This window comes from Accipiter gentilis, chromosome 21 (genome assembly GCF_929443795.1).
Source record: "Accipiter gentilis chromosome 21, bAccGen1.1, whole genome shotgun sequence".
NCBI classification, from domain to species: Eukaryota; Metazoa; Chordata; class Aves; order Accipitriformes; family Accipitridae; genus Astur; species Astur gentilis.
The window spans coordinates 3461796-3474526 of NC_064900.1; the positions used below are offsets into that span (position 1 = coordinate 3461796).

General features: G+C 40.2%; 1 protein-coding gene across 2 annotated transcripts in view; it reads left to right on the plus strand.

Annotated features, from left to right (window-relative positions):
* The window catches only part of GSK3B (glycogen synthase kinase 3 beta), a 153436-nt gene that overhangs the window by 85831 nt on the left and 54874 nt on the right, over positions 1-12731 (plus strand). For both annotated transcript variants that reach the window (XM_049824231.1, XM_049824233.1), the window contains exon 4: positions 11222-11332. In XM_049824231.1, the coding sequence (XP_049680188.1) occupies positions 11222-11332 (111 nt within the window). The remainder of the gene's footprint in view (positions 1-11221; positions 11333-12731) is intronic.

Consider the following 12731-nt stretch of genomic DNA (forward strand, 5'->3'; position numbering starts at 1 on the left):
TAGTTTTGGGGTTTTTTTTTTAAACGCAGTCTCTATCCATGGCCAGTCAATCTTAATGCTTCAGTGAGAAGCTTTCTTTCACATTATTTCATTTCACATCCTTCAGTACCTGAAGGGAGCCTACAGGAAAGCTGGAGGGGGACTTTTTACACGGACACGTAGTGATAGGACAAGGGGTAATGGCTTTAAATGGAAAGAGGGTAGATTTAGATTAGATGTAAGGAAGAAGTTCTTCACTGTGAGGGTGGGGAGGCACTGGAACAGGTTGCCCAGAGAGGTCGTGGCTGCCCCATCCCTGGCAGTGTTCGAGGCCAGGCTGGATGGGGCTTGGAGCAGCCTGGTCTAGTGGAAGGTGTCCCTGCCCATGGCAGGGGGGTTGGAACTAGATGAGCTTTAAGGTCCCTTCCAACGCACACCATTCTGTGATTCTAGGATTACTTTCTGCTCTTCTCTCTTCATGCCTCTGCTCAGTGCCTTTGAGATTTCCACTGCTACCTTGTTGCAAAATGGGACAAATGTGAACTAGTCCCTAGGGCAAAGGTGCACCCAGCAGAACATCAGCAGCCTAATATTGCAGTTCAGGTTGCAAGGTCTCTTTGCAGTTCAGTACAAAATGATACGTAATTGGCTTGCAAATATTTCCACGTAGGTGGCAGCATGTGAAGATAACTGCGTATGAGTTTGTTGGCTGCTGTTTGGGAAAAGCTCCAGAGAGCAGCAAGTTGGTGTTCAGAAGCTCATCCGGGAAGGAAGAATAATGTTTCTTCTCCTGATTTTGTCAGCTTGGGAAGCAGTAAAGTCTCTTTCTTCCTATTACCCTCATAATCAAGCTGACTCTTTGGAGAGTGGAGGAAAAGAGAGAAGTGTCATGTCCCACTGGTAACCAGGAAGGACATGTAGGAACAGTTGCAGAGTTAGATGTTAGGTACCCAGAGCTTTATATAAAGCAATTCTTGAAGCCAAGTCTAACGGGAAGAGCAATGTAAAAATCCAAGAAACGTATAGCAGAGAGTGCAGTGGCATAGTGTTGAGTGGGGCTTGCAATTGTTGTCTGTCTGCATGAAGAACTTAACAGTCCACTGCCATTAGTCTGTGTTTATGCTAATTAACTCAAGTCTAGTACTGATGGGAAAGTTTCAGAGGTAACTATTATACAGCTGATCTGTTTAATGAAATGGTTCACTAATGAACTTAATTTTGATACCTATATATCAAGCATTTTCTTGCATAAAGGTTTTTGTGCCGCTGTGGTCACTCCACCTGTTTCTTCCAGCTGGAGCGTTCCTTAGACTTCTCCCTTCTTCCCTGGTGCCTGACACCAGTGTCTCTCAGCCCAGAGACTTTTCTTTCTTTGTGTTTTGGCTAATACCCGAGAAGCTTAAATCTGTTTCGATTTAGAGGTACCTCAAAGGATTTCTCCAAATCCAGTCAGACTGGCACTCTTTGAGAGCTATGTGCCTAATAGCCACTTTTGTTCATTTTAATTGCTAGGCATTTTTAGGCACTGGGCAACCTTAAAACTTGCTTTATTCTAGGAAAACAGGGGGGTTTAATTCTTGATTAGGAAACTGGAAACAACAGAAAATAGCACTGAATAGAAAAACAGTTCTAAATAATACTTGCTAGTAAGACTATTCCTGAACTGCATCAAAGTTGTAGCTAGTTTGTAGAGCTTTTTCTAGGAGCTATCTGTGGAACTGGTTCAAGTGTTTGAGCTCCCTATCTTTCCTTTCTCCTTGTGATGAACTCTCCTTTTTATATTTCCCATTCACTTAAACTTCCTTCCTGCTTTTGCCAAAAGCAATCCAGCCTTAGCAGCATGAAAGTCTTGTATCAAACATGGCTTTGGCTGATTTCTTCTCCCTTGTTTTCTGTGACTGGGTGACTCCCTCTTGTCTGAGCATCTTTGAATTTGTATTTCCTTTATATAGTTATATCCTGTATAGGAGTGTGTGTGTATATATATATGCACATACATGCGTATGCACACGTATATTTATACCTTTATATGTATGTGTGTATATATATAAAAAAGTTGTTCTGAGTACTGACTACGTATTAATCATGTTTGACTAATGATTTCTAGTTTGAGAGCTCAAAGAGAGCATGTAATATATATTAACATGACAGTTGACAGTCTTGGCATTCAGGTTGCCTCTATAAACTATTTCTTCCTCAATTCTTTTTTTTTTTTGTAAGTTTACAGACATTTGTCAGACCTGTTGGATAACCCAGTTCTTCTGAAAGACTCTTCCTTAATGGATTTGCCAGAGTAGATTCTGATTTCTTTTTTTTTCTGAAGCTGTATGAGATATCTGATAACAGGGCACTGACTTTTGTAGCTGTAATGTGCTTTTCAGTAGTCCAAAATGTGTAATTACAACTGGTGGAATGAACCAGAGGGGAAAGAACAACAACCAAATAATGGGCTGAATTGTGTATGGAAGATTCACTTGGTGGAAGTAGTCACAAGTCTTTTCCATGCTGTATTTCTGTGACTTGTGGTTGGTTTTTAGGTAATCCTTGGAGAAAATTGGCAGAATTACAGGGCTAGCCAACTCTGCTGTGTTTGATAGTTGTGGTATTCTGCGTTAGGATAAGGTCTTGAACAAGATGCCTGGTTCGCCTGTCAGCTTGCCACTGGGAGATCAGACTTTATTAGGAAGGCGTACGTTTCTGGTTTGATTTCTGCTACTTTTCCTCAGTTTCAGGGACTGCCTTGCGTTTAGCGTGATATATAAATGTAGATGTTGATTTACTGAAGCACAGGGAGATAGATGGTCTTGCTGCCTGTCTTTTTTAGCCTAATTCTGCTGAGAACCTTTTAAGCCGTGCTCCAAGGGAGGGCGGACATGGACATACTGAATAATCCCTCTGGCTCCTTTGCTGAGAGTATTCCCCAATGTTTTACAGCATGAGCTAACTTCTTAAATCAGTGGCTGCTGAGTAAAATTATTCAGCTGTGTAAAACCTGAAATGAGTTCCTAATCCCTACCCCCTCCCCTTCTTTTTTTTTTTTTTTTTTTTCCTCTTTATTTCTGGTTTAGATCTTTGTGGTATTTCATAATTATCAGGTTTTCTTGTATGGATGTTTTTGAGTGTTTAATAGTCTGATCAATCCATACCCTTGCCCAAAAGAGGAAGAGAAGTCACTGGAGAGATTTGTTCCTGCATCAAATCATATGAAAGTAAATACAGTTTTTGTTGAGTAATTGCATCTTTGGTTATGTAAACCTCCCCCCCCTCCCCTTTAAGGTGGCTTGGTATTCAGAGGGGTCAAAGAAAGCATATATGGAAGCACAGAGAGATCACTAACAGGCAATGTGCGGACTCTTTTTTGGAGGCTGAGCTGGCCCTTCTGCATGCTCTAATTGATTTCTAGTCTTACTTAGCCATAGCTGTAAGGGCATGCAGCCAAAAGTCCATGCAGACTCAGGATGGAAATTTACTCCCATAGACTTAGACTGAGGTTTAAAATAAATGTGCAGGAGATAAATGTTGAGCTGCATCTATAAGCTGCTGTGCACTACCTCATGTGCCCTTTGGCAGCAGTGTATTAAACTGCAATGAAGAAATTTGGAGGAAGGGAGCAACCGGCTGATTTGCAAGTTTGGGCTTTGCTGAATGGTTGATGTTTCTCCAGGTTCATATCCCTGTTAGGAAGAGATATATCTTCTACCTTCAAAGAGGCATGAATATCACCATCCTTTCTTGTGGGAGTGTACAGCTGAGTCCTCACGTGAGGACCATCCGTTCTGTTCCTTGTTAAAATGGAGTACTTGTAGTTGAACCATTTGGTTTCTTAATTGAATTTGTTTAAAAAAAAAATAATAAAAAAATCTTGCACAAAAAGTTCAATTAACAAAGCCTTGAGCCCAGCTTTGAATTGACAGAGCCTATGTGAATGTTTTGTACCAGTCTAGTAATGTGCTGAAGGGCTATCACTAGAGATGAATTTAGTCACGACGATCCATTTAATCCTTGGCAGATCTGCTGTGCTGTCAACAAAGGAGCAATTAATGCCAATTATGAGGAGTTTTGTGATGTTGGTATCTCTGTAGTCCTTGCCTGAGGCCTGCCAAGCTCATTTCAAAAAGGGCACCAGTCATCAGATAATCATTATCAGTTACTGCTGTTAGGGCTCGCAACATGCTGGGAATTTCCTTAGTTGTAGTTATAAGCAGTGTCTGGTTTTGAGTAGGTTGTGTTAATAGAAACGGCAGTTTTGTCTGCCTGCAGTAGGGCTTTGCAAGGGCGGAGTAGGCAGCAGCGGCTAGATCCTCAGCGTGGTAGATGCATGCAGTGGAAACGGGAAGCTCTGTGATTTCTCTCTAGACCAGGGAACCATCCAATACGTCTGGTTAGTCACTCTTCTGTTCCCAAGTCATTTCTCTACCAGCTCTAGCTACTGCTCTCATCTTGCCGTGTTGGACGGAAAGCAGCTTGTGTTGTTTGTCTTGAGGCAGGCATATAGTTTGAATGATTATTGTAGATTATCTTGCCTAGTATGCTGTCATGGATATATCCCAATTCAGAAGGTCTGGAAGGTAGCGTACAGGCAAGAAAACAGTGAATCTCCAAAGATTCTGCTTTTCGCTTTTATGCTAAGGTATGCAGGGACAGCCAAGTCATCCCAATATTGTCTGTTAATTTTCATCTTCCAGCCATCTTCCATCCAGCTTATGGCACAGTCCCTGCTTGGGAACTGTGGTTCAAATATCCACAGATCACCTGTGTCAAAGATCACAAATCAATCCCACCTTTTAGATGTTGGGTGGCTGTTTCCAACTTCATAGAAATATTTCTCCTTGGAAGTATGCTAAAAGCTTAAGGACTTTACAGGGCATAAAATAAACAAGAATTGGCAGGCATACCCAAATTCTGTTCATGAGTGACCTTTTTCTTTACTATAGTTTCTCTTTAGAGGGGGAAACTATGACAGAAAATGTCTGTCTTTTTTTTTTTTTTTTTTTAATATATATGAAGGGGAAAGGCTTAGTGCATCACCTAATAACCTAGACTCTTTCAATGATCAAAGGTAGACAATGCAAACCAATTGTCTTAGAAGACGACCCAGGAGAGTTCTTAAGTCTGATCTGTATTGGGAGGCTTGACTTCTGCCCTTAAGCTACCATCACAGCTGACCCAGTTGACAGTTCCTACCAACATCAGACTGTGTTATGTTGAAGAGTAATGAGCATTACAGAACAATTTGGTAAGTTTTGACAAGTAGGTATAGGAACAGAAGTCTTGGGACAGATCTCAGTTCTCAAACTCAGTCATGAACAGTGAGGGGATACGAAAGGAGATATTTTGCCCAACACTTGCAGTACTAACACAAAGTATTGGTATCTTTCTGAACACTGGAGTTGAGTCTTCAACTGCTCTTACCCCCCTGGAGTTACCTGTGTGAAACTGCAGCTATACCTCTAGGCTTACGGTTCCTTTACTTTGGTGGCAGCCACAGCTTTGTTTTGAAACGGATGTGGTTGTAAACTGCAAATAAAAACAGGCACATGTGGCCACTGGATGTCACCATTCCTTCGTACAAATAAGGTCAACTACAATATTTTTTGCTTTTTCAAATTTTTCCAGTGTATCATGGCTACTCAGTGGTTAGAGGAGGAAGGCTGCAGATTCTCACTTTGTCTTTGAAAGCAGGTCCAAAGTCTTTGTATCTTTAAGGTACTATGTCAGCCTTCAAGATAAGAGAAGGAAGGTGGGTCATTCGTGGCGCTTGATAAGCGTGTGTAAAGTGCATGCTGGTTGTAGCTTTAAGTAAAATAACTTTTTTTTGAATCTAGGGCAAAAACTGTGTGACTTTGAACCTTTTATGTTGTCTAAATCTAGATGGCTAAGCCAGGGTGAAGGGCATATCTTGCCTCATGCTGACAGTCTGGTGTTTAAATAACACACTCTGAAAGAAGGCATAATCCACGTGAAATGCTAAAATCCGTTTTCTTGCTTTCCAACTCCCTCAGTGCTTTTTGACAGAACCCTTGCATAGCTGCCATCCTGTCAGTAACAGCTCTGTGTGTAGCACCTACCTCTGAAACATCATCCGTGGGGTGCTGTCATAAGGTAAAGAAAACATGATCCCCTTGAGTAAACTGACTGGCTTATTTACCTCATATAGCCCCACTACTGATGCCTTGGGATAATTCCAATAAGGAGAAGTGCATTCTGGAGGCATATTCCTTAATTTTATGTTTATTGCTTATGTATGTATGTGCTTTTAGCTTGAATAGGCAGGTAAAGTGAGTTTCTTCAGAGTGCAATTCCACATTTATTTCTCCAAATGCAAAGTTAATTTAAGAAACTCCTGTATTTCTTCTCGGTTACGCTCATATAGCTCATCATGTGGAGTCCATCTGAAAACTAGCTCAATTAAATGATCCGGGATTAAAAAAAGAAAGAGTACAAAAGCAAAAAACCACCTGCAAACCACACTAGAACCACCACTGCACTGTCACTGATCTGCCAGGAGATGAAAATTTAAATGAGTGTGTTAATCACTTTTTCCAAATGCTGACCAGTAAATTTAGTCATCCTGGAAGAATGAGTACCCAGAATAGCTTCTTAACCTTTTTATCCTAGATTCCTTAGATTCCAGGTGGGACTGACAGTGCAGGAGAACTTCTAGCATCTTACTAGGTGCTGACATATTCTTCAGAGTACACCCTGTGATATTTTTTATTATTATTATTTTCTTTTTCCTTTTGCCCTCAGTCTGGCATTTGGCATGTATGACCTCCTTGGCTTCTATCATCGTGTTGGTGGTAAATAGGGGAAATACTTGGACTGTGGCTGACTAATGTTGATTGCAGTTTATACATGCACGTTGTAAATGTAGTGTGTGTGATATATGAAAAAAATTAATGAAAGCTGGTAGAAACCACTCAGGATTAATCTGGGGTTTGTTGAGGTGGGGGAGGATGATATAGAAGGGATATTTGTATTTTCCCTGCAAGGAACAATCCAGAAGAGTGAATCTTTGAATTCAATAGCTGTTGCTTTATGTTGGCCACAGTTAAGCTCAACTGGATGGTGCTTAAAACAGATTACTTAAGAGGAGAGAAGAGTTAAAAGCGGAGTTTGAGTCCTCCATGCAGCCTTTCTCGTGTCAGTAGGGTGATGTTTTCAATTTCGCTCAGTCTTCAGCCACATAATGTGTAATGCTCATGTGCTAGAGTAGTTGTACTTGCAGCCTGGTTTATCTCCGATTTCTGATACAAAGTAAAAAATTAAGTTGCTAGAATGTTTTGGCTCTTGTGTCCTAGTCTTTCTCATGCCTCTTATTATGGCATAGTCTATATGAGTACTTACTTATATGAAGCATTCCCAACCGTTGTCAGTTCTTGGGAGGTGCAGAGCAGTTCAATGGCAAGGCAGTTTTTTATTTTGCTTGTGGCTTGCTTCAGAGCAGTGTTTGTCAACTGAGGATTTATCTGCCAGGTGACAAAAAGCAGCTTCTAACATTTGAGGCAATTGCAGATACACGAGCCGCATTGCGAAAGTCAAAATCCTAATGAAATACACTGATCCTGTATTTCAGTGTCTGGCTTCCCCCACTTTTTTTTCTCTCTCTCTTCCCCCCTGCCCCCCACCTTTATTTTATTTTCAAGAGTACTCGGTCATAACCTTAGCAACAAGCACAGGAGAACATGGATGCACATTATCATTTGACCTGCTGAGGAAAGCTAAGGATCTGTTCAATCCTAAGGTCTGTAAGAAGTGAGTTATTTAATGACATGTGTTTGCTTTCTGTCATTTATGTGATGCAGTCTCCTCTGGACTTTCTGCTCTCTGTAGAGGCATTTTAGAAGTGCTCCTGACAGTTAGGTTACCTTGGTTTGTTCCCAGCCCAGTAATTTTGAAACAGCAGTGCGGAAACAAGTCATGTGTGGAATATGTGGTGAGGTTTGAAAAAGGCTTCCTGTAATGGAAAGATAAGCCTTGATCCTCCCGCTTGATCCTCAAGCAGTTGCCCTCATTTGGCAAGCTCTTTGAGCTTAACCCTGTTTCCTATTGCAATACATCTGGGTCACTGGAAAAATATGTGTTTAGGAGGAATGCGTGAGGTAGGCAAACCAGGTTACATCATCCTCAGAGCTTGTCAGGCCATGACTGCTTTCTAGCTTGTCCTGAATCTTGTTCAGGGGAATCCAGGTAACTTGGATGTTATTTTCATCCAGTTCATGCTCACAGAGAAGGGTGAGGGCTCTTGAAAACCGTATTCTGAGTGTTTATCAGATTTGCGCCAGGTGACATCAGGAGGAGGTAGGTCAGAACACTTGAATCATCTTTAATTCATGGAAGTAGTCATTTAGAGCACTTCTGAAGTGTCAGTTGGTTGTGGTAGGAGTGGAATATGCAGCTACTTATACAGCCAACACCATAAGCCTTGCCTTTATAGTTGCATATTAAAGTTGTGGGTACATCAAATGGTACATCAAAACTTTTTCGTTGGCTAGGGGAAAGGTATTCGTGTGCTTTCGTGTTCTAGGTGATGTGTGATATGTGTTTACACAGGAGCAATACCACGCAAACCCCATGTTGTTTGTTCAAGTACTGTGGATAGCATTAAAATTCATAAGCATCGGTGGGTGAGTGTAAAACCTCTGTTTCTCCGATTCAGGTGCCTTGAGCTTTTTTGTGCTTGTGTTATGTCATGCCATTGAATTAATCCCATTTCCAACACAACATAAAATAACAATAAAAACGGAGGAAAAGTGAAGGAAAGGTGGTATGAACTATAGAGTTCTGTAATTCTCAAAACTTGCTGTTGTGAATTAACATAGACACGGTTTAATGATCATATATATTACTGTTTCATATGTCTCCTTTTACTTGTACTATGAGAGGATAATGCAATCACTATAATTCCATTTCTACTCATTTTTTTCTGTCTCTATTCTCTCATGTAAATTCTTTTGATACCTGGAAAATGAATCCTTGAATGAAAGTAATCAACCTCAATAAAAGAGTGCTCTGTGCAGTGACTTCTTACCAATAAGACTTTCCCATCCTCCAAGAGGCGAGCATTCAGCATATTCATCAGGTTCTATCTCCACTGAATCAAAAAATTCACACTCATGAGACTGTTTTCTCTTGGCGTACAGGTTGCCTTACCAGGCATAAGTTAACTTTGATTTTTCAGGCCATTTAACTTCTGTATTTTATAATTAACACCTTGAAAGCTCTGCCCTCAGAAGAGGTGGTGGTGGACTTTTGTTGGCTTGAAGCGAGAGTCAGGGAAATACGAACTTCTCTTGTTGCAGAAGGGAAAGTCCTAAAATACATCGTTTTCTTGCATACATTTGCATATCCATGGAGTTGCAGAGCGGTCTGGTATTTCCTCTGCGCTGCTGGTACTTGTTCCTCCTCTTCCATTTCAAAAAGTTTGTTTTCCAGCCTGGTACCCTGGTTCCTTCATGTTGTTACCAAGTTCCTGGGGTGGCACTGGGAGAGGCAGCAGCGTAGGCAGGGTTTCGGAGGCTGCTGCTCCTTGTCTATGTTGCAGAAGTACCGTAAGAGCAGATACAAGTTACTGGGTCATTGGCATTTGCTTAGTGCTGGTGTTAACTACCACTGTCATTTAAGCAATGATATTAAAAAGAGCATCTTTTTGTAGGGAAGAGTGATGCAGGCAGGGCCTTTGCAAGGTGACTTGGCCTATTAGGAGATCTTGGTAAGAGCTATTAAAATGTCCTGAAAATACAAGCGTTTATTTTCAGGTAACGGTGACCAGAGATCTTGAATTCTGAGTTTCTAACAACACACAAACCCAGTTCTTTGCATATTGTGTATTCGAGGTGTGTATTTCTGTGTGTGTTGCTATGTACTATTTCTTTACTCACTGGAGACTGCTGCTCTTTGCTGAGGCAGGACAGAGGCAGGTAAGGAAAAGAGAGCACTGTGAGAATAACACACCACACTCTGTGCTTGAAGTGACATGTTAAGTCTCAGTAATGTTATTAAATTGCGATAGCTAAACGAGGTTTGGGTTTGGGTATTAAGATACCTAGCCAGTGGAGCTGCTGACAAGGGACTCCAGTTAAGACCTGGGAGTTCTGTACTGTTTCCGTCCATGTAAAGTCTTTATGTATTGTCTTTCTCTACAGAAAGATCCAGCTGTTAATACAGCAGGTGCAGGAGAGGTAACTTCTGGGTAATTCACCTAGCTTTCAAAAATAATTTTTCAGGTTGATATAGTTAATTATAACCCCACCCCAAACATTCAATGTATTCACAGTCCTGCTAGGATTTGCGCAGAAGACTGCATTAAAATATCAGAAGACTTTTAAAGACCTGTTTTACTGCTGAAAATTCTCAGTTCCACAGTTAGGCACCTTGTGATTATAGTACCTCCTCATTTAATTCCTCTTTGTTCCTTCTTTCCTTTGCTAATGTATTCTGTAACAAAGTATCTTATTATAATAAAATACTTTATTTATAATAAGATACTTTGTTACAGAATACGTAAGATACTTGGTTGTTTCTCTGTGTTATGTTCACACAGACCTCTAACCTGATCCTAGATATTAAAAGCAGTACTTGAGTCTTTGGGTTTGGCTTGTTCTGTTTTGCTATGAATAAGTTTATATGTTTAAGTTGGAGATAACTGGGACATCAAAATGCATGTGAACAGAATGGTTACAAACGTTAACACTGGCTTACTGTCTACAAATGGTTAATATGTATTACTAATTCCTTAATAGTTAGGAATTCAGTAAGATCAAAGTACCATTTCTAAAAGATGCGGGGTTTTTAAACTTTTTTTTTGATGTGTAGTTGTTGGGGGGTGAGCTTGGGACTTTCAAATGTGGACTTCTTGGGTTTTGGCAGGTGAGGGACTTATGAGTTAATAGACTGCTTCAAATAATGATGCATATGTCACCTTGAAATATCTCCTAATGAAAATATTGACTGGGCAGAACAATTATATCCTTGTCCCCATTTATAATCAGAAAATGCCTTGTGTTGGAGACCATATTAATTAACGTGACCTTAAACAGAAGTTTGACTTAAATATTAGTGCACAAGTGCAAAGCCTAAAGGAAAGACAGTTTGGCAGCGCTTTATACTTCCACTAAAAATGTGTACTTAAAATGTCCACAACTTTCTCATCCTGTTGGCTTCTCTGAATGCTTTAATTGTACTTCATGCTTCAAATCTATTGCTGATTTTTTTTTTTTTCTTTTCCTCTATTCTCTTTCAGAAAGATGAGGTGTACCTCAACTTGGTGCTGGACTATGTTCCTGAAACAGTATACAGAGTTGCCAGACATTATAGTCGGGCCAAACAGACACTCCCTATGATTTATGTCAAGGTAGGTAACTGATAGATATGGTTGATGAAGAAGGATATTATAGGAATAGACTCTATGGATACCTCTTTTCAGACATAGTTAGTTTTTTGAAATTTTTAGGACCATGTACACCTTGAGGCAAGGAAAAAAAAAAAGAATGACTATTTGTTACAGTGAAGGAAGAATAGAGGCTTAAAGCAAGCACTCCTGATTTCTCGCTTTACAAAAATCTTGGAGTGTGGGGGGAGTGTTTTGGTTTTGAAGCAGCTTAGGTAGACACTAACACCAGCCAGATGAGCAGCTTCGGTTTCCTGAGGTGATGATGACACAATAGTACAAAGGTCAGGAACTGAAAGAGGATGTCAGGAAAAATAATGTTCTCTTATCTGTGATCTTCCCCTTTTCCTGGCATATGAATAAGAGTTCACGTGCTTCTGTTATGGGCATGAAAGGCATATTTTTGTCCCCACTTAGAGCTCATTGGCTCCTGTCTTGAAGAGCTACTTGGGTTAAGACACTTTTATGCACATTGTAGCCTCAAAACCTCACTTGAGTTGTCTTTTTGTTGTCTTTTACAAAGTGGTTAAAAGGAATAATTTTTTTTTTTTTTTTTTTTTTTTGGTCAAACATGGGATCCATCTGGGTCTTGTAGTTCCATTTCGTATACTGCGGTGACCACAATCCACATGCTAGTGAATGATCATGTTTTCACATGGCATTAACTTGTTAACGTGGCGCCCAGGTAACATTAAATGGAAATTAGCAACAAATATTCCTGATACATATTGATTTCTCCAGACTCCTCTTTAAAAGTGTAATGCTTAACATGAGGGTGGGCTTAAGAAAAAACTTCAATTTGATTGAAAGAAGATGAAAGTTACAGAGGTGAAAGCTATAAATAGTAATTATTCCAATAATGAAGTGTTGTGCCATAACTGTATATGCATAAATTGTAAATGGCATGTCTCCACAATAGTCAGCATTGGTGCCTGTTTTTAAGAAAGCACATAACTTTATCATCCAGTAGTAACAATTTCTATCGCGAGGTCACTCTGGTCTGTCGGTGGAACAGCATGTCTTCAGGTTAGATGGTCCCCCTAATGTGTTAGCTTAACTTTTGATAAATTGTTTATGTATCTTTTGTCAGTACTCTTGTCCTAATTGCTCTTCATTATGGGAATTTGGGAAAAATTGTCCTTATGCTTTGAGAGAAAATTCTGCTTCAACTCTTTCATCTTGCTTGGGACTTCCCGTTGCAGGTAGCCTGGAAGGCTGTTCTTATTTTTCTGGCAAGCCAAGCCTTTCTCACAATCCTGTATTTAAAAAGGTCGTGTCACCTTGATGTCATTAAAGCTTTTGCAATTTTCCAGACATCTTGGCTACACAAAAATTGGATCAGACCTATTTATTCCCTTCTGAT